The sequence below is a fragment of the Capricornis sumatraensis genome, chromosome 9 (assembly GCF_032405125.1).
Source record: "Capricornis sumatraensis isolate serow.1 chromosome 9, serow.2, whole genome shotgun sequence".
Lineage (NCBI taxonomy): Eukaryota > Metazoa > Chordata > Mammalia > Artiodactyla > Bovidae > Capricornis > Capricornis sumatraensis.
In genome coordinates, this window is record NC_091077.1 from 7,392,820 (window position 1) to 7,415,149 (window position 22,330).

Consider the following 22,330-nt stretch of genomic DNA (forward strand, 5'->3'; position numbering starts at 1 on the left):
AAGGGTCTTAAAGACACAAGTGCCTCGTACCCTCAGCAGCAGCCGGCTAGGAGGAATGACGTCAACTTATAGGCAGGCTTGGGATCCCCCGCCGCCTCATAGACTTGGAGAGCTCTGAACTTGGGTCTGTGCAGTAAAAGTGTGCAGAGCTCAGAATCTGGCTTGCCTCAGAAACTGCTCCCCGCCGGGATCAACCCGATTCTCTGTCCCACTTCTATTTGTAGCTCAGTCGGTAAAGAATTTGCGTCGATCCCTGGGTTGGGAAGATCCCCCTGGAGAAGGAAATGGCAACCCACTCCAGTATCCTTGCCGGGAAAATCTCATGGACAGAGGAACCCGGTGGATTGCAGTCCATGGGGTCGCAAAGAGTTGGGCACGACTGAGCGACTAACACACACACCGATTGTGTCACGAGGCAGACCTGGATAGTTAGGATCTGGGTTGAGACTCCTGAGGTCTGAATCTCAGTTTCCTCTGCTGCAACATGGTTTTACCGTCTTAGTTTTCGATCTCCCAGAGATGTCCTCAGGGGTTGTTGGATACTAAGAGCATGGGCCCACAGACCTGGCTATAAATCCAGCCCGCGCGTGGGTCGTTGTGTGAGCCTCGGTTTGCCCATATGTAAAATGGAGTCATAACGACCTCAGGATTGTCAGAAGATAGAACTCGCTGAGCACACGCTCTGGAGACAAGGTGGGCGTTTCCCTAGAAATGCTACAAGGGGATTGTTTTTCAATAATCTAATTTTTCCCAATAATCTAATGTGTTTCTAATCACTTTTTGCTGTCAGTTGCTAAGTCGTGTCCCACTCTTTGCGACCCCATGAACGGCATCACACCAAGCTTCCCTGATCGCTTTTGTGTTGTTATAAAAAATTGTTTTAAGAAAGATGCTCCGATGTCTGTTAACGTGAGCGGTGGGGGGAGCCTCAATATTGTGAAGTAAAATTCACAGCACAGATTGTGTGTCCTCGATATGCTCAAGGGACATGAGGCAAAAGTTTAGGAGGGAAAGCTAAGGAGAAGCTCATTCTCCTGGGGGAGGATGAACATTCCAGGGCAGAATGGGAGAAAACCAGGGAGTCTGCATGTCCTCCCTCTGAAAGCTGAACTGAGAAAAACATTGGGGAAATCCCTCTTGGGACTGGTGCCGGAAGCAGCTGGAAGGCTTGTGATGTGCAGAAGCTGCCAACCTCCAGTGGACTGATGGCTTCTGGCAGGCAGGGGGAAACCAGTAAAACCTCTACTGTCAGCTGGGAAACTTGATACTAAGTTAAGATTTGGAGCAAGTAAACAATTCCAAAGGCACACAGCAAGCTGTGGGAAAAAAAAAAATCTATAGCTTGTATCACAAAACTGTTAATATCCTTAATATATAAAGAGTTATTAGAGATCAATAAGAAAAAGATAAACTCTCCTGAAGAGAAAAGTAGGTAAAAGCTCTGAACAGGCAACTCACTAAAACAAAGCAAAACATAAAAACACACAAACATATAAATGGTCAGTAGAGATATTTTTAGGTGACGCTGCTGCTGCTGCTGCAAAGTCACGTCAGTCGTGTCTGACTCTGTGGGACCCTATAGACGGCAGCCCACCAGGCTCCTATCCCTGGGATTCTCCAGGCAAGAACACTGGAGTGGGTTGCCATTTCCTTCTCCAATGCATGAAAGCGAAAAGTGAAAGTGTCGTGTCCGACTCTTCGAGACCCCATGGACTGCAGCCTACCAGGCTCCTCCATCCATGGGATTTTCCAGGCAAGAGTATTGGAGTGGGTCGCTAGTGCCTTCTAGCTAGTGGTAAAGAACCCTCCTCCCACTGCAGGAAACGTAAGAAATAAGGGTTCCATCCCTTGGTTGGGAGGATCCCCTGGAGAAGGAAATGGCAACCCACTCGAAGATTCCTGCCTGGAGAATCCCATGGACAGAAGAGGCTGATGGGCTACAGTCCAAAGGGTCAGAAAGAGTCAGACACAACCGAGTGACTTAGCATGCATGCACATAGTCATCAAAGAAATTTAAACAATGCAATCTGTGTGTGTCTATCAGATTGGCAGTCTTTCTTTTATGAAAAGTTCCAGTGTTTGGAAAGGAGAATATGCACAAATATTGTTGGTGGGAGTGTTAACAAAAGGCACAGCCTTTCTGGAGAGGAGTAGGGGTCATAATAAGCCTTGAAATGGTACATATGTTTTGACTCAGAAATTCCACAAGTAGACATTTATCTGCTGAGAATGACGATAAGTGTGGGCAGAGCTTCAGCGCTGGAATGTCCCCGGAGGAGGCCGTGGGCATACTGGCTAGACCTCGGTGCTGGGGCCTGGTTGCCTGGAGCAAGTCCCTCTCGGAGCCTCAGTTTCTACATCTGTAAAATGGAAAAGTATCGTAATGATGCCAAAACATTTGGACATATCAGGTGCCTGGCATATAATAGATACCTAGGAAATGGAAGCTTAGTGAGAAAAGCTTAACAGAAATGTAAAAGCACCCAGAAGATACGTACGTGGGCCACCAAGAGAAACAGAGTTTCACAGAGAGGCTCCTAAACACATGAAAAGACTCTCCACCTCACTCCCAATAAGATATGTTCATTGAAATGATGCTGAGACATTTTTCATCCAGAAGATCTGAGAAATCCCAAGTCAGCTGACAGCCTGTGGGGAAACAGTCCACCTCCAGCTGAGGGGGTACCAGATGCGACCACCTTGATGGAGAGCACTCTGGAAACTGCTATCGAAATGACAAACATATATGCTCTAAACCCTGAGATTTCACCTTGGGGGATTTACCCACGTACATGGAAAGTACATGAAAGGTCATTCACAGTGGCATTAGCTATCAGTGCAAAAGACTAGAAGCAAAATCCCATCATCAATTAGATTCTGGTTAAATTGATGCTGGGAAAGGTTGAAGGCAGGAAGAGAAGGGGACAACAGAGGACAAGATGGTTGGATGGCATCACTGACTCAATGGACATGAGTTTGAGCAAGCTCTGGGAGATGGTGAAGGACAGGGAAGCCTGGCATGCTGCAGTCCATGAGGTCGCAAAGAATCAGACACAACTGAGCAACTGAACAATAGGTTAAGAAGCCCATACACAGTTCCTCATCCTAGTTGCAAATCCCCAAATATTCTGACATTTCAGGATAATTTTAATCATTTAAAAATTGTCCAATCTTCATCCATCCCAGCGAGTGTGAATATTCATCAGTTTATCTGCAGCAATTGACTCAGTTCATTAAAAGGCACAGCCTTTCCGGAGAGGAATAAGGTGAAGGTGTGGGGGTCATAATAAGCCTTGAAATGGTATATATGTTTTGACTCAGAAATGCCACTGGTAGACATTTAAATCTGTTGAGAAATGACCCTGAGCTCAGTCACTTCAGTCATGTCCAACTCTTTGCAACCCTATGGACTATAGCCTGTCAGGCTCCTCTGTCCATGGGATTTCCCAGGCATGAATACTGGAGTGAGTTGCCATGCCCTCCTCCAGAGGATCTTCCTGACCCAGGGATTGAACCCATATCTCCTGCATCTCCTGCATTGCAGACAGATTCTTTACCCACTGAGCTACCTGAGAAATCCGATTGACTCTGAGATGCTACCCCAGATCAGCTGGGATGTGTCTCAGCTATTGCCACATAACAAAGGACCCCAAAAGTTAGCCACTGAAAACTACATTTATTATCTCAGAGTTTCTGTGGGTAAAGAATGTGGGAGCCACGTAGCTGGGTGGATTCCCAAAGCTCTCGAAACAGTGATACCCAAGGGAGTTGAGGAGCTGTGAGCCACTCCAGAATCCCTACATCCACCCTGGGCTCTGAGCACCCAGATTATAAACATCTTGCCCATTGGTCAGCTTCCAGTTGCACCAGCTGTTTTCTGTCCCATTTCAGGGAATTCTTGCCCTACACGCATTTACTGTTCCAACAAGGAGCTTGCTGTAGGGTCCTATAGTAGGAGGCCAGGCTGCCCCAGCCCTGAACACAGTTCCTTGCATTGTTCGAAGTGAACTCAAAACTCCCATCACCACTATCTTCCCAACCAGTGCTGGGAACCAGTAGCTGCTGGGAGAGGCCCTATAGAGTCCTGACAAGAAGAAATGGGACACAAATTCATATGCATGTCAGAGGATACCTCTATCACTTAGGTACACTCTGTGGCTTGCCATTGCCCTAGCTCACTATGAGCCTGGCCACCTGGCCAAGTCAGCAGACAAGGTGCATGCTGCTCCATCCAAGAACCCACACTCACAACCCCCCTGGAGACTCCCCTGCCTGACCCCCAGCAATTCACTGGCATGAGCCAAGAACCTCTGAGCACCTCACCTGTTTCTGCCTGGTCCCATGGCTCCTCTGAACAGTCATCCAGAATGCAGGACATGTTTCTGGCCCCAAGGGCCTTTTTCAATTCTAAAATAAAACAGAAACCCCTGGGCCCACGTGGATAAACCCTGGAATCCCAGGGCTTCCATGAATTTTCCCAGGGAGGCCACAAGAGGGCAAAGGATGGGGGATGTGTCTCAACCAGGAGCCCTAAGGGAAGGGCTCAGACGAACCTATGCCCACACCTGTGCCCATGGCAGACACTGCTAGCCAACCCTCACACTCTCACTGAGCCTGAATGGGACCTACTCCACCTTTCAGCACAGCACTTCAAACAGACCTCACAAATCAGTTCAGGGTGGAAACCCCGCCCCCAGCCACCCACCATACCCCACCCACATGACATGTAAAGCTTCTAGGAATAGAAACTTGTTTTCTAAAAACTTTTTCCATTTAAAATGTCCCCTGTTCTAAGATAACTGGGTTCTTTTTGTGTGGCCATGCACAGAACAAGGAAGTTTCTCACCCTTACTTCCTGGCTCCCAGAACTTTGCTATCTCTGAGTTTCTCCTCTGAGATTCTCTGTGTTTCTTCTCACTCTTACTTCCTGGCTCCCAGAATTTTGCTAACTCTGACTGCTCTTTCTGCATCCCTTCTTACTCTTTTTTTTTTTTTTAATACATATACATATATATGCATTGAATTGTATTTGTCTTTTTTAAAGGCTGCACTGGGCCTCTGTTGCTTCGTGGGCCCTTCTCTAGTTGCAGCGGGTGGGGGCTACTCTCCAGCTGCAGGGGCTTCTCTCGTCCCAGAGCACAGGCTCTAGGGCACATGCGCTTCAGTAGTTGCAGAGCATGGGCTTAGTTGCCCTGAGGCACATGGGATCTTAGTTCCCAGACCAGGGACGGAACCTGTGTCTCTGCACTGGCAGGCAGATTCTTAACCACTGGACTGCCAGGAAAATCCCCTTTCTTCTTTGTGTCCTTCAAATCCAGGCCCTTTGGGACACCTCTATAGTCTATCCACACTATTTCCAGGGTTGTGGTCCCTCCCATGTACCTAGTAACACCCAAGGCCAACAACAGCCTCTGATTTCTGCTTCTTCCTCATGCCTGGGCTCTGTCCCCTTGGTTTCTGCCCCTGCTCAAGTCCATCGTTTGCTCCCAGGACCAGGTCCTCAGCCTCCTCTCTAGCTTCCAGTCTGGCCTCTGTTGCCCTCTGCTCACACACTCTCCATGGCTCGCTATTGCCTGCCACGAAATGTCTAAACTCCTCTACCTGTCATGCTGGGCTCTGCACATCTTCCCTGACAGCCTCCAGCCTCCAGCCTCCTCTCCTTCCTTCTGTGTCAGCTGTGGCATTCCCTGAATAACCATTACACATTGCTCATTACCCTGTGAGTACACATGTCTCAGCAGTCACAGGCATTGGGTCAAGAAGGAAGCGACAAGGCAGGAGGGAGAAGAGACTGTTCAGGAGCCTCTTCCCTGCCCAGGAAATCCTGAGAGGCCTACTTGGGGCCTCAATGCCAGCTCAGAATAAAACAGGGAGAGGTTATTTGAATGAATAAATGTAAATATGTATCCCAAGTTTTTAAATTTTCCCTCCCTCCTTTCAGCCTAAGAACTCCTACACATCCCTCACAGCCCCACTCCAGTGCCCCCTCCTTCAGGGAACTTCCATCACTGTCCTTATAGGCTCTCCCACCCCAGATACCTTCTTTCCCAGTCCTGGCCCTGAGTCAAAAGGCTAGTGTTCACAGGAAGTGAGAGGCAACGGGGACGCTGGTAGGGCTCAGTAGATGCAGCAAGGAGTCACCAGGCTCCCCTGAGCTGTAGGGGGAGGGGCTCACCTCGATTGATCCTCTGGAGCAGGAAACCCCGGACAACATCCTCGTAAATCCCCTCGATGGTCAGTGCAGGGCTGCCCACAGCAAGGACGTCCCCTTCAAACTTAAGCAGCTTCTAGAACCAAAGCAGGTGAGGGGCTGAGCTAGAGGAGTGGGCTGTGTGTGACATGGGTTCCAGCCCCATCTGTGTCACTGATTAGTCAGTGAAATTTTGGCCTCAGTCTCCTCATCTTTAAAATGGACTCCTTCTCCAGCTTTGTCACTGATTCAGTTCAGTTCAGTTGCTCAGTCGTGTCTGACTCTTTGTGACCCCACGGACTGCAGCACCCCAGGCTTCCCTTGTCCATCACCAACTCCCAGAGTTTACTCAAACTCATGTCCATTGATTAGCCAGGGAAATTCGGGCCTCAGTCTGGTCATCTTTAAAATGGACTCCTTGACTCATTATTCCCTTGGTTGTTGTGGGGATTGGTGAAACAAAGCACATCACACCTCAGTGGGAACAGGATAGGTTTTCCTGCTGGGTCCCCTCACAGCCACTTCCTGCCTGACCCCTGCTGCAGACCACTTTCCAGTGCCCCTAAGCCGTGTGTAGCCAGGTGCCTGTGACCTCTTCCCTTGTCTACTTCCCACCTTCTCGCTCGCCAAGCTCCAACCACACTGGCCTTTTCACCGTTTTCCAGCATTCCAGAATCAGATCTACCTCAGGACCTATGCATATGCAAAAAACACCCTTCCCCTGACACGCCTCAGGCCTCTAGTTCACTGCTTCTCAAGCATCATCTTCTCAAAGAGAGCCTCCTAACCACTCAGAGCCCTCCCCCCACACACACTCCCTCTCTGCTTCCTCCTTTCTCACCTGCTGATATGTGATACATGGGACCCCATGCCAGCTCTCAAACGGCAGACATCGAGCATTGTCATGGGAGAAGCAGAGAACATTATGGAAGCCCAGGAGAGCCGTCTGACCCAGCCTCAGGGCTCAGGGAACCGAAGTCTTTAAGCATCAGGGTGGCTCTATGATGCTTGGTTGTTCTGTAGGGCCTGTCCCCCATCAGCTCACCGCTTTGCAGCTCGACTCCAGCTGGCCCAACACAAAGGGCAGGAAGATGCAGAGCAGCCAGCTGTGGATGAACCTCCTCTGTGCCGAGCTGCTATCCGACTGGAATTTCTGCATGACACACACAGCAGCTGGTCCCCCAACCACCTGAACAGTCAGGCCCATCGCCATGCCCTCCTCGCAGACCTCACCTTCAGCATGCGCCCCCTGACTTTCTCCAGCTGCTGGGTGGCCTGGTCGCAGTCCAGAGTCGTGGTCAGACACTGGTCAGCCAGCTGTAGGAAGGTGGTCACGGCGTCAGCCATGAGCTGTGGGAGGAGATGCTGAGATGAGCCTTGGAAATCCATGCTCTTTCTGGGCCCTGCGCCTGCTCAGTTGAACCCTTCTCAGTATCCAGCCTGCCCTGACCAGCTACCTTCCCCCAGGCTCCTTCTTGTCCCAAGATACAGTACCCTTGAGACTTCCCTTGGTGGTTCAGTGGCTAAGACTCCGAGCTCCCAATGCAGGAGGCCTGGTTTGATCCCTGATCAGGGAACGAGGTCCCAAATGAGGCAACTAAGAGTTGGCATGGCACAACTGAAGATTCCCATGTGCTGCAACTAAGGATCCTGCATCCAAAACTAAGACTGGGAATAGCCAAATAAATAAATATTTAAAAATACAATTTTAAAAAGGAAAAATATAGCACTCTCTTCCTCTCAGGACCTAAGCCTCATCCAGTCAGTGCCAGGAGGCCCAGCATGGGGAGCAGAGAGTTGTCCAGAGTCCAGGCTTCATGTCTGAGCTCTCTTGTGCAGTATGCAGACCGAACAACTGGGCCAGGCAGAACTGGGTCTTCTCAACCTCTATCTCTCTCACTTACCACGTCCATTAGCAGGTCCCATCCCCTTGGCCTTCAAAACCCCTGGCTTCTCTCCACCAACCTGCTCTGGTTCAGACCTTCTTGCTTCCATTCCTGCCACCGACAGCCACTGCCCCCCCCCCCTCCCATGGCAGGCAGGGCTTTCTAAAAAACTTTCAGTTTGCTCGCGCCCCTCTCCTGCTCACACACTTGCTGTGGTTCCCATTGCCCTTGAAAAGAACCCAGCCCCTGCAGCCCCATTACTCAAGGCCCTGATTCATCTGCCTCCTCACCTCTCTGTCATCTCTCTCACATAGTTGCCCACTCTTGAAATCTACAACCCAATGTCTCTAAACTGCTTTACTTTCCCAAAGGTGGACAAGCTCTCTCACCTTCCAGGGCTTAACCACACTGTTCATTACACCCAGGACATACCCTATTCCCATTCCTCCCATGGCTGCCCCAGCCTGGCAGTCCTCTCCTCCTGGAAACTCTCCCAACCCTGGAGATGGATCAGGTGCCCCCTCAGGGTTCCCATAGCACCTCGGGTGTCCCTGTCACAGCCCTGTCCATCAGATGTGGTTACTGCCTGCTCACGAGTTCGGGTCTGCGTGACCCTGGGAGCCCGGCCAGGGAGGCTCAGGTCTGTCTGGGTCATTGTGGTCTCCTCAGCACACACGTTGTACCTGTTAAGTAGGGGCTTCCATCCTTGCCTCGTCTCCTCCCAGCCTCCAACTAACCCTTACCTGCTGTGCGAGATCCTGGGCCCCAAACACTAGGCTCTGTGTTCCAAAGAAGCCAAACAGCGCTGCCAGCTGCCCCAGCTGCCCCTGGCTCCTCTTGGCCTCCCGGTAGCAAATCTGCATCAGCTCTGGGTCCCATGGCATCTCCCCAAATGAGTACACCTGCATTCCAATGACAGTCAGGTGAGAAAAACACCACCAGTGGAAAAGTAGGGCCAAGGGCCTCATGGCCAATTCACTGAAGGGGAAACACGACTGGAAACACATCCCAACTCAGCTGTCACAAAAAAAAAAAACCCACAATAAAGGTGAGGTATGGTGTGATGGACATAAAATGGTGAAACTTGAAAAAAATGATACTGTGGTGATGGCGTGACGGAGGGGAAATGGGCACACCCAGCCCTTGTCCCACCAATGCCATCACCTGATGTCCTTTTTGTGCTAGATCCTGGGGCTGCAGAAGTGGAATAATCCAAAGTGGTATTTTCCCTCAAACTGCCCACGCAAAAGTTGGAGGAGACAGAGTTTAGACAAACAACCATAGTAGTGTGTAAATGCTCATATGAGGAGGGAGGCATAAGCAGCTGCAGCTGCAGAAAGGACCAGGGAAAATTTCTGGAGGAGATGACTATGAAATGGAGATGTGAAGATTCATGAAGGGAGTGTTAGTGTTAGTCACTCAGTCCTGTCTGACTCTTTGAGACCCTATGGACTGTAGCCCACCAGGCTCCTCTGTCAATGGGATTCTCCAGGCAAGAATACTGGAAACCTCATTTAAAATGAAGTTGTGGGAGTTCCCTGGCAGTCTAGTGGTTAGGATTTCGCACTTTCACTGCCATGGCCCAGGTTCAATCCCTGGTCAGGGAAATGAGATCCCACAAGTCGAGTGGCTGGGCCAAATAAATAAATAAAATGAAGCCATTAAGCCCTAAAGGGAGAGCTCTCATGCACTGCCACTCCTTGCCCTCTGCCCTCCCCTCCAAACAGGGAAAAGAAAATTACTGCTTTACCAGTTCCACAGGAGGAAGATTTTCTCCTTACCCAGCAACAGCCCCAACCAATGAGAAACTACCACCACTCAGCCAATGAGAAAGTGTCAACATTCTGAACTCCTGCTTTCCTTCAAAGTCACCCCTCCCAACTTCCTCCTTTTTCTCTATAAAGTAACATTCCTCCCCTTTGTGAGATTTGCCTATGGTTTTGCCCTAGCTTGCATGTCCCAAATTACACTGTGGAGGCTGTCTCTCTCTCTCCCTAAAATGTTTTGTTGGTCAAATAACTGGCTGTTTCATTTTAAAGGTCAACAATGAGTTGAATGTTTCTTGGCATATAGTATGCTCTCATTTCATAGCAGAAGAACTGAGCTGACCTGCATAGAGCAGAATTCTGTCTCAGGAGATGGGGTGGGCTGTGGCCAAACAAGTGAATGGGAGGAGGAAGAGTTTCCGGGTCGGTGACTCCAGATGAATGTTACTAACTCGCTAATCTTGTCCTCTTACTCCTCCCCGCCCATCGTGGCCCACTCTGAGTAAAACGCAGCCTAGAAGAAAGTTCGGAGATTTTCAAAAGAGGATTTTCAAACAAGAAAGATGCAAGGTTCACGTGACTCTTCCATAAAGTTAAGACCCTGCCCATAAGGCCCGATGAACCAGAGCCCCTGAAGTTCACCTCCTTCCGCAGCTGGGTGCTGGAGGAACTCCCACGAAGGAGGCGGAACAGGCGATCCATGCCCTGGGTTAGAAGGGTCCGCACCGCCGCGAGTTCGGCTTCCACAGTGCTCAGCAGCGTCTGTGTGATCCGGGGCAGCTGCGCATCCACCTTCCCGCGCAGGCACGACTCCAGGGGGCCCTGGACCTCGGCTGCGAGTGGAAGACACTGGCCTGGATCTCCTCCAGGTGCTCAGCAAATAGGAGAGGGGAGGGGGGAGGTATGCGACTATTTGCTCAACGGGGTGAGGAAGATGGGAGCGCAGACTCTGAGCATCCTCCTCTATCCTATTGTACAAATGAGAAAACTGAGGCTTCAAGTGCGATGAGGATCAGCTCAAAAGTCGCACACTAGGAGGCTGAGTCCGGATTCAAACCCAGTTCTCTTTGTTACTGCGCTGAGTAGGAGCCATCTCCGCTGTTTGACGGGACAACCTCATCCCGGGTCAGACCCGCTACTGCCAACGCCTCGGCCCATCTCCCCACCCAGTCAGGGTCTGGAGTCTCACCCTCTGCGTCCCTGGCTCTCCCCCTTCCCGCGGCCCAGCTCTTCCTCTTGACTCGGCCCTTGTCTCACCCCACCCTCAGCCTAAACCTCAAAACCACGTCCATTCTCCCACTTCGGCCCCGCCCTTTCCTTTTCTGGCCCTGCCCCTGCTAGGTCTCAGGGTTCCAGATCATCGACCCCCAACCCTTACACCCAACCGGTTCCCCTTCTTTTTCTACGGCTGCCAGCCCCGCCCCTCCCACTCAAGCCCTGCCCCTCTAGGCCACGCCCCCAAACCGCACCCTTCAGCCTGGAAGCCACGCGTGCCCGCAGCCGCAGCATCTGATCCACATCTGGGCGGATTGTCTTCTCCAGGGCCGCAAGCAGCTCGTCCTTTTCGGGCTGGAAGGCGCGGAGTCCCGCGGAGGCTCCAGCCAGGACTGCAGCGTGGACGGCGTCCAGGAGCTACTCAGACCAGCAAGGGGACCCGACAAGGGCCAGGGCCGCGGTAGACCGCCAAGACGGGGCGGGGATGAGAGGGACGGAGAGACAGAGACAGGCATAGAGAGACGCGCAGAGAAACTGGGCACTCAAGTCCGACTCCTATCCCCCTCCTGGCCTCCCGAGCGTCCCTACTCCACCTCCTCGACCCTGTGCCTACCTTGGTCCAGGCCCAGGCCCGGGCGCGGCCGGCTCCTCGCAGGCCGGGCAGGGTCTGGGCTCGCAGCGCTGGCAGCAGCTCCCGCATCAGGACCGAGGTCAGCACCTGCGGGAAAGGTGACCATTGGTACTTCAGTGGGCCGAGAGGGGGCCTGGGGGTCCCGGGTGCGGCCTGGTGCGGCACTGACCTCAGCGTCGGAGCCTAGGGTCACGTCGTCGTTGCTAAATTGGCCGTGTTGTTGCCGGTAGAGCCGTATGGCATCTAGGAAGGCACGGGCTGCCGGCGCTTGACTTCGCTGCAGGACTGAGGGGGCGACTCCTAAGTGTCCACCCATTCCTCCCCTACTCTCCTCAGGCTGCCTGGTTCCCCATCACTTCAGGAGGAAGCCCTCCACCTCCACGCCAGGTTCAAACAGCTAGGTCAACCACTTCCAGACCTTTGCACAAAGAATTGCCCTCCGCAGGAAGCACACCTCCCTAAGACCATCATCAGCCCATAAGCGAGCTTTATGTTTTGTTGTTCAGATGCTCCGTCGTGTCTGATTCTTTGTGACCTTGTGAACTGTAGCACGCCAGATTCCTCTGTCCTCCACTGTCTCCTGCAGTTGGCTTAAATTCCTGTCAATGCCGATGCCATTTAGGAAAAGACATCTCCTACAGGCAGTCACCACCCAGGTCGCAAGGCAGTCTCCAATTGGCTCTCCAGTTAAGTACATTTGTTCAGTCAACAACCTGCCCAACTGTATGTGTCAGTTCTGTTCCTCTTCTTGACCTGGCTGGTCCCTCATCTTTTTGGGACTCCAGCTCTGACTTCCCCTCCCTGATCCCCAGGCTAAGCTCCCACAGGCCTGTGTCCTCATCACAGCCTTGGCCATGCATAATTGCCTGTTTCCCTTCTGTCCTTCCCCACGATCCATTTTATAGATAAGGAAACTGAGGCTTGGAGAGGATTCCACAGCCAGCAGGAGCAGAGCCATCTGACCCCAGATTCTGCACCCCACCACTGCCTGCCCTTTGCCAGGACCCACCTGTGCCTCGAAGCCGGATGCCGCCCTGCAGGGCTAGTCTCCAGGCACGCTGCGCCTCCCCTGTGGCTGCAGAGAAACAGAGGTGCTGGCGGAAGGGGTGCTGCAGGAACAGAGGGAAGCTAACAGGCATTTCCAAGAGGGGATCAGGCTCTTCCTGTGTGTGGTCTCCTGAAAGCAGACAGGGAAGCTCGAATCTTCATTCATTCATTCCGTTCATTCCCCATGAAATGCTTCCATGTGTGAGCTCAACTGCTCAAGTCATGTCCGACTCTTTGCGACCCCATGGACTGTAGCCCACCAGGCTCCCCTGTCCATGGAATTTTCGCAAGAATACTGAAATACTTAGAAGATCCTTATTCCAGCTCAGTCCCAGGAGGAGGTGTGCCCAGGGCAGATATTAATAATCTGCCTCAGCATTCTCCTCAACACAGCGGCCTGGGGAGCCACCAACAACCGTCTGAATTGGCATGTGATCTGAGTCCTGCTTGCTGGAGGGTGCTGGAGTCAGCTAGGCCCAGATTCATACCTGGCCAAACCATTTTCTAGCTCTTCGCACAGATTTCCATCACCCTAAAAAAATCCCTCAGTTTTCTTGTCTGTAAAATGAGCTAAAAAGTGATACCAATGACCTAGAATAATTGGGAGGACAAAAATGAGTGAATTTATTTCAATTAATTAAATTGGCAGTGATTTAGTTGCTAAATTGTGTTGGACTCTTGTGACCCTATGGACTGTAGCCCACCAGGTTCCTCCGTGCATGGAATTTTCCAGGCAAGAATACTGGAGTGGGTTGCCATTTCCTTCTCTAGGGGATCTTCCCTACCCAGGGATCAAACCCAGGTCTCCTAGGCTGCCTGTGGTCTCTGGCACTGCAGGCAAATTCTTTACCAACGGAGACACCAGGGAAGCCCAGATTAATTAAATTGAGATCTTGTAAATCCTTAAGTGTTTTGTTCAGATTTTCAGAGTGATATATATAAACTGCAGTAACATACAATAATGCAGAAAGAAGTGGACATTCCTCATCATGCAGCCCTTTAATCACAGCCTCCAGAGATGATAATAACTGTTAACAGTTTGGGAGACATTACTCCAGATTTTTAAATCTGCACAAAGCTATATGGGATGCATTTTTTAACAGGGTGGAGTTTTCTTTTTTTCTTTTTTTTTTTTTTCTCATTAAACTTTTTTTAATGGGTCTCAAATTCTGTGACAGATTTTTGGTCAAGTTGTTTTCATTAAAAAGTACTGATTTTAAAAACTAATAACTTAAACTGCCACACACAAAACATATGGTCCACAAAAACATTCTCCTTTCCTTCTGAAGGTTTTACGATGCATTGTTATCATTAACCAGTCTTTTACTATTAAACTTAAATGGCCAATTGAGACAAACAGTTCTGAGACCGTTCTTCCACCACTGATTAAGACTGGGGTGGCAGGTATTGGGGATAATATTCATTTAGCCTTCTGAGCTTTCTGGGCAGACTTGGTGACCTTGCCAGCTCCAGCTGCCTTCTTGTCCACTGCTTTGATGACACCCACAGCAACTGTCTGTCTCATGTCACGCACAGCAAAACGGCCCAGGGGAGGATAATCAGAAAAGCTCTCGACACACATAGGCTTGCCAGGAACCATATCAACGATGGCAGCGTCACCAGATTTCAAGAATTTAGGGCCATCTTCCAGCTTTTTCCCAGAACGACGATCAGTCTTCTCCTTCAGCTCAGCAAACTTGCAAGCAATGTGAGCTGTGTGACAGTCCAGCACAGGTGCATATCCAGCACTGATCTGGCCTGGATGGTTCAAAACAATCACCTGAGCTGTGAAGCCAGCAGCTTCCACGGGTGGGTCATTTTTGCTGTCACCAGCCACATTGCCATGACGAACATCTTTGACAGACACGTTCTTGACATTGAAGCCCACATTGTCCCCAGGAAGGGCTTCACTCAATGCTTCATGGTGCATTTCTACAGACTTCACTTCAGTTGTTACATTGACTGGAGCAAAGGTGACGACCATGCCAGGTTTGAGAACACCAGTCTCCACACGACCCACAGGGACAGTACCAATACCACCAATTTCATAGACATCCTGGAGAGGCAACGCAAGGGTTTGTCAGTTGGGCGAGTTGGTGGCAGGATGCAATCCAGAGCTTCAAGCAGGGTGGTCCCACTGGCATTGCCGTCCTTACGGGCGACTTTCCATCCCTTGAACCATGGCATGTTAGCACTTGGCTCCAGCATGTTGTCACCATTCCAGCCAGAAATTGGCACAAATGCTACTGTGTCGGGGTCGTAGCCAATTTTCTTAATGTAGGTGCTGACTTCCTTAACAATTTCCTCGTATCTCTTCTGGCCATAGGGTGGCTCAGTAGAATCCATTTTGTTAACGCCAACAATTAGTTGTTTCACACCCAGGGTGTAAGCCAGAAGGGCATGCTCACGGGTCTGCCCGTTCTTGGAGATACCGGCTTCAAATTCGCCAACACCAGCAGCAACAATCAGGACAGCACAGTCAGCCTGGGATGTGCCTGTAATCATGTTTTTGATGAAGTCTCTGTGTCCTGGGGCATCAATGATGGTAACATAGTACTTGCTGGTCTCAAATTTCCACAGGGAGATATCAATGGTAATACCACGCTCACGTTCAGCTTTCAGTTTGTCCAAGACCCAGGCATATTTGAAGGAGCCCTTTCCCATCTCGGCAGCTTCCTTCTCGAACTTTTCAATTGTTCTCTTGTCGATCCCGCCACATTTGTAGATCAGATGGCCAGTCGTGGTAGACTTCCCTGAATCTACGTGCCCAATGACAACGATGTGGATGTGGGTCTTCTCCTTTCCCATTTTGGCTTAGGTTTAACGGTGGTTTTCACGACACCTGTGTCCTGGCGGCAAACCCGTTGCGAAAAAGCCAGGGTGGAGTTTTCTGATGTATAACTGGCCTTTTGGCTCCTGTGTATGTCTGGGATACATTCAGAGGCTGCACAGATTTCTTTCCTAAGGGTCAGGCCATAGTTTATTTAATCAACCCAAAAGGATGAGTATTTGGGTGGACTCCCATCTTTTCAACATCATCAGCATTTCTGCAGATGGTTTTCATTGCTACATCTTTGCATCATTAAGCAGCAGAATAGCTCTGCAGTGAAGCAAAGGGTGTAATTCTGGCTCTCTCTCTTAACGGTATGGTAGTCCGAAGCCACAGTTTCCCCTTCTATGAAATGGGGTGATTAGTGATGGGACTGCCTCCTGGACAGAGTCAATGAGATGATGCAGGCCCTCAGTCAGATGCATGCCAGCCACTTATGTTGCTCCTTACACTATTCAGAGAGAGAAGGAGGAGGAGTAGGGAGGAAGGGGAGGTGAGGGGAAGAGAGGTTGGAGGGGCAGGAAGAGGAGGAAGATGGAAGTCTGTAGTTTCCCTGCCCACCACTGTCCATCTCTCCATATGCTTGCTGACACCAGATTTTTATCATTTTTACCCTTTGCTGCTTTGATTCTGGTTTAGTGACCTAACTCCTTCACTCTGACAAGAGTGGGTGTTTCTCTTCCAAGAGACAGAGTGCTCACCCAGAGGCAATGCTGCCCCTAAGGACACTTGGCAATTTCTGGAGGTATATTTGGTTGTCACATTTGGGATGCAGAGTGCTATTGGCATCTGGTGGGTGGAGGCCAGGGATACTATTTAACATCCTGTGGTGCAGTGGGCAGCCCTCACTGCAGAAAAAAATGATCTGGCTCCAGTATCACCAGTGCAAAAGTAGAGAAGCCAGCTCTTGGGGTCCCCAGAAGCCTTACTTGAGGAGTCTGGGCAGAGAGCATCCAACAGGCAGAGATATTCACGTTGGGAAGTCAGGACTGTGTACCCCGTCAGGGTCGTAGAGCCCAGGGGACGGTCCCCATTTTCATATTCCTGCAAAAGGCATCCAAAGAACTGTCTTGGGACAGATCTAAATGGTGGCTTCTATGTCCCAGCGTGGGATCAGGGGAAGATTTGGGGTTAACCCACCTCACTGCCTCCACCCCTCCGCCCTTCTCCACAGTGGAACACCCAGTACCCACTGTGTGTTAGGCCAGTCTGTAGTGCTATATGAGGACTATCTCATCAAATCCTCACAGCCCCATGTGGCATAGACCATCATCATCCCATTTCACAGAGGTGAAAACTGAGTCCCAGGGAGACAAGAATTCCCCAGCTGGGAAGCAGGACGCAAATGGGATATGCAAAGGCCTCGCATGGTTTCAGCCTCACTCTGCTGATGACCACAAGTGAGTCCCTACCCTGGCCTGGGCCTCAGTTTAGCCTGGCACAGCAGGAGATGGTTGCCCATCCAGGGGCCAAGCACACAGATGACCTTGATTCATATTTGATGACCGAAGAAAGGAGCGGGGCTATGCTAGGAACTGGACCCCAAACCCACACTAGGGAGGGTGGGATGGAGAGGTAGATGGACTGTAAGCCACGCACTCACCTCCCTGTGGCTGAACCACTCCAGGCGGCCATCCCCACGCAGAACACAGAAGCTTGGCTGCCACTGGGGTGGGTGGCCCCGCAGCTGGGCCAGGGGCCCTCGGTGCTCACGGACGCGGGGTAGCTTCTGTGGGAGGATGCGCAGGCAGATATCAGAAGCATCTGATGGTGTCCCAGTGTCCAAATCCCCTGGACAGCTCGTGCTGTGAGCTGGGTGCCCCCAAGTACAAGGTGCTTGGGAGCTGCTGTTGTGATGTTTTATTCTTTATCACACATGCTCACAGCATTCACTTCCAAATATGAATCGAGGCAGACACTTTTGTTATCTCCAACTTACTTGCAAGGGGATCCCCCCCATTTGAGCTTCAGATGAGACCCCAGCCCTGACCAACATCTTGATTGAGAAACTGAAAGGACGGACCTGGCGAAGCCCCGTCTGGATTCCTGACCCACCGTAACTGAGATGATGAATGTGTGTTGGGATGTCCCTGGTGGTCCAGTGGTAAAGAATCCCCCTGCCAACGCAGGGGACATGGGTCTGACCCCTGGTCTGGGAAGATTCCATGCCATGGCCTAGCTAAGCCTGCGCACGACAACTCTGAGCCTACATGCTCTGGAGCCCATAAGTCGCAACTACTAAGCCCGCACACCCAATAGCCCCCGTCCTGCAACAAGAAAAGCTACTGCAATGAGAAGCCCATGCGGGGCAACTGAAGAGCAGCCCCTGCTTGCTTGCTGCAACCAGAGAAGGCCTGCACATTGCAACGAAGACCCAGCACAGCCAAAGATAAGTTGATAAATGTGTGTTGTTTGAAGGAGTGATTTTGCAGTGTATTGTTACGCAGCACAGCTGATACGGGTGGGATTGCTAGATCATGGAACAGGTGTTAGTTTAAGTTTATGAGAAATGGCCAGGCCTCTGTCCACAGGCCCCTCCCTCAGGCAGGATGGGACATTAACTTGTTTCGTTTTCTTTATTGCTCATCTCACTACCTGTCCGCCTGAATTGTGTTGTCCCACGACTGTGCTCCAGAGTGGTGCATATTTGATGACTAAATGACCAGCATTTGTGATGTTTTAATTCTTTGGTAGAGTAGTGGGAACTAAGATATTTGTTAAAGGATTCTCCATTCCTCTTTCTAGGTCTGACATTTGTCACAACAATATTGTTAAAATGTTATTATAGAAATGATATACGTAATGCAAATAGATAAAAATAAATATTAAAGAAAACGTCCCAACTGAAGCAAGAGGAGATTCCTCCATGCTGCTTGAACCCCCACATCAGCTGTGCCCTGGCCAGGTGGCTGGGACCAACAGGTGGCGGAAGGTGCAGGTGGGGGCAACACCCAGACCCCGTGGTGCCCCAAGCGGGACAGGTGGCATCCCAGGTGGGAGTGGGCTCTGTGTCCACAGTACCACAGGGCCCCAATCCCAGGGCAGACACAGCTAGGAGATGGGGTGTCCAAGAGGAAATCTCAGAGCCCCAGTTGGGACAGATGACCCAGTGTCATAAGGACTGTGGGCTCTGGGTTCCAATCTCGCCTCTGCCTCTTGCTGGCAGTGTGACCTCAGGCAGGTCACTTCACCTCTCTGTGCTTTGGTTTCCTCAATAGTCAAGACTCATCTGAGGCTGGTGAAGATGTAGGAAGTTGGGCAGGGCACATGGAGATCCTGGGCACCATCGTCCAGCTCTGAAGACATTTGGAGCTGAGACTGGGCAGCTCCAGTCTCTTTCATTCCATCGACATACTCTTCCTGAGCCCCTACTAGGTGCAGGCACCACGTGGGAAGGGGAAATAAGACTTGAACCCTGTCCCACAAAGCAGACAAGTAGAGGAGGCAGACCTGTGACCCTGGAGCTGCGCTGGAGAAGCAGACAGATGGGGGGTTCCAGAGGAGGTGCCCAACTCAGGCAAGGGTGATGGTAATCAAGGAAGGCTTCTTGGAAGAAGTAGCAGCCAAAGTATGGGATGGAATAGGGAGGGTGGCACATGAAGAGGCCTGGGGGTCCAACGGGCATGCTGTGCCTTTGGGAACTGCACTCAGCCAGGCCACACCTTTCTCCCAATTAGACTGTGACCCCCAGAGGGCAGAGGGAAGTCTCTCTCAGTTACTGTTGTGTCCCCAGCCTCCCTGGCGGGGCTTCCCAGGGGGCACTAGTGGTAAAGAACCTGCCTGCCAACGCAGGAGACGTAAGGGATGTGGGTTTGATTCCTGGGTTGGGAAGATACCCAAGAGAGCATGGCAACCCACTCCAGTACTCTTGCCTGGAGAATCCCATGGACAGAGGGGCCTGGTGGGTTACAGTTCATGGGGTTGCAAAGAGTTGAACATAACTGGAGCAACTTAGCATCACCCTGCACCCCAGCATCCAACCAGGGACGTGGCAGGCAGCTAATGCTTAGTGAATGTTTGTTCAAAGGATGAATCTTTTTTTTCACACTTGTATCCTTTCTGCCCCCAAACTCCTCTCCCATCCAGTCTGCCACATAACACTGGGCAGAGTTCCCTGTGCTATATAGCAGGCCCTTGTTGGTTTTCCATTTTAAACAAAGCAGTGTGTACCTGTTCATCCCAAACTCCCCAACTATCCCTTCCCCCCATCCTTCCCCCTGGCAACCATAAGTTCCTTTTCTAAGTCTATGAGTCTCTTTCTGTTTTCTAAGTTCACTTATATCATTTCTTTTTAGATTGCACATATAACGGATGTCATATGATATTTCTCCTTCTCTGACTTACTTCACTCTGTATGACAATCTCTAGCTTCATCTATGTGGCTGCTAATGTCATTATTGCAATCCAATAATGAATTTTTAATAGTCACCCTAGGTCGTGGCTCCAGCCCTTGCTGGAAGAGGGACCCTCAAACAAACGGCCTCCCCAGCCTTGCCTGCTCCGCACCCCCTCCCCCCTTGCGGCACCCACTTTGCTATGCAGCAGTTGGCATCTGGCTGGCTCCTGGGGGCCCAGCTCTCTGGAGATTTGCCGCAGGACCGAGGCTGCCAGCTGCCCGCGGTAGCAAGGCAGGAAGTTCCTCAGCAGGGTGTCCACCTGGCCTGCAGGGACAAGAGGATGGTGAGGGGGCTGAATCAGGTCCTCTCAACCTGCCCAAGTGGAGGCCAAACAGGCAGAGAAGTGACTTATGGATTCCTACCCACACCCCAAAGCCTCCCCGAAAGACAAGCTCCAATTCCATTCATCAGTAACCCTCCATGACCTGTTTTTATCCACAGGGGGGTTGGTGGGGGGCAGGGGAATTAAGGGACTTGGGCTTAATTTATAACCGATGTACAACACAGCTTAATTGTATAAATCACAAATGTTAATGAGTCTGATATATGTGCACGCCTGTGAAATCATCACAGATAAAGAACAGATCATTGCATCCAAAAATTTCCTTGTGCCCCTTACCTGAGGAGACTATCAAAATCTTTAAAAACCTCACCCAGCACAAGGGGACTTTCTGGGCTGATGGACGTGTCCTGTAGCCTGATCTAGGAGGTGATTACACACGTGTTAAAGTTCTTCAAGCTCTTCTAAGATGTGTGCACTTGACTGTGTCTATAACACATCCATTGAGCAGACTGGAATGTGGATCTAATGACTGGAGCTTGAGCAGCAACTCTGGGCCAGGCGGTGACCTCAGACACAGAAGCCACGCATGGTGGAACCATGAGACGGGAGGAGTTGGGTTGTCTATCATCAGCCTGCCTTCCTCTGTCCCCCTCTATGTTGTTGTTCACTCGGTCACGTTCAACTCTTTTGCAACCCTGTGGACTGGAGCCCGCCAGGCTCCTCTGTCCATGGGACTTCCCAGGCATTGCCATTTCCTTCTTCAGGGATTCTAACCCTCTATAAGAGGGAGAATAAATATCTTGTGTAAGCCACTACAGACAAAAATGTCAAAGCTCTGCAGAGTAGCTTATTGAATCCACTCACGTACTGATAACTTGACCTTGTTTCTTGGTCTCTCTGTGAGCCGCCCCCCCCCCCCCCCATTCCCAGGGCACGTGACACAGTGAGTGCTCAGCTGTAGGTACGGAGTGTGAAGGACACTGGCCCTTCTTTGTCTCAAAAGAACTGTGACTCAGTCCCTGAGGTCCACACAGAGGGGCCTATTGGTCCCTGCCCGCCTGAGAGGATCATTCCACATCGGGCCAGGTTCGGGGCACCTCCCTCCTGGCCCCATGCCACCCCCCCCCACCCCCCGCCCACCACAACTGAACCCATGCCCCAAGTAGGATTACCACACTTACCCAAATAAAAGTGCATGACACCAGTTAAATTTGAATTTCAGGTAACTAAGGAATACTTTTTTTCAGCACAAATATGCCCTCATGCAAAATTTGAGATACAGATACTAAAGTAAGTATTCATTGCTTTTCTAGAATTCACACTAACAGGACATCGTGTGTAGCTGACAACCCAGCCCTAAATCCCACCTGCCAACATCGGGCTCCTTCCCACCTCACTCACCCTTCAGGTGCTGCTGCTGCTGTTTGTCCAGGGGGCTCGAGGGGCGCCCGCCCATCCTGCTGCCGTCTCCTGGGGTCCGCTGAGTGAAGTAAACACCCCTCTGTTCCCCACAACCCCCCAGGTTCCCCAGCTCAGGGGCCACCCTGGGAGCAAGGTGACCTGCAGGGCCCGAGTGCTGCAAGGCCAGCCGCCTGGGATCCAAAGCCAGAGCACACTCCTGGGGTGTGTGCACGTGGGACACCTGCTCCCCACTCTGCCCTGCCCCCTGCCCCGCCCACCACACCCTGCATCTGTGTCCTCCCGCTTCCCCTGGGCCAAGTTCCCCAGAACGGGTGGTTTCTGCAGGGGCTGCCCCAGGGTGCGGGTGGAGAAAAAAGACCTAGCTGGCCTTGGAGGGTGGATGAAGGGCAGACATCCGGCAGCACATGAGAGCAACTGTTAGTGTGGGGAGGCCAGGGAAGCGGGGAGAAGGCAGGGATAGGGCATGCATCTAAATCATGTTCCTATCCCCTCATCTGTACCCAGGCAGTGATTCTGGGGCCCAGGAGGATTCAGGCCTAGTCCAGCCCCGGGTTGGGAAGACAGAACTGAACTGATACCTCCAGTCCTGGGGTCCATGCTAGGGCAGGAGCAGGTGGGGTGCCACTGATCTGCTGTAGACACGTAGGACATGTCCCTTCAGAT

At 51.2% G+C, this 22,330-nt stretch overlaps 1 protein-coding gene, 1 non-coding gene and 1 pseudogene across 2 annotated transcripts; 1 reads left to right on the top strand and 2 right to left on the bottom strand.

The window, feature by feature from the left end:
• Positions 1 to 32: 32 nt before the first annotated feature.
• On the bottom strand, positions 33 to 21,701 carry NIBAN3 (niban apoptosis regulator 3). The gene is given in 17 exon segments (XM_068980054.1): positions 33 to 126; positions 1,145 to 1,206; positions 1,209 to 1,287; positions 4,326 to 4,407; positions 6,176 to 6,287; positions 7,236 to 7,343; positions 7,424 to 7,540; positions 8,820 to 8,978; positions 10,485 to 10,675; positions 11,312 to 11,474; positions 11,671 to 11,775; positions 11,858 to 11,973; positions 12,698 to 12,865; positions 16,495 to 16,609; positions 17,169 to 17,294; positions 20,096 to 20,226; positions 21,647 to 21,701. Coding segments are annotated over 17 exon segments (1,983 nt in total).
• On the top strand, positions 9,612 to 9,683 carry TRNAE-UUC (transfer RNA glutamic acid (anticodon UUC)). Its single transcript has one exon. It is a non-coding gene; the product is annotated as a tRNA-Glu (tRNA).
• Positions 13,878 to 15,584, bottom strand: LOC138085596 (elongation factor 1-alpha 1 pseudogene; annotated as a pseudogene).
• Positions 21,702 to 22,330: the final 629 nt, after the last annotated feature.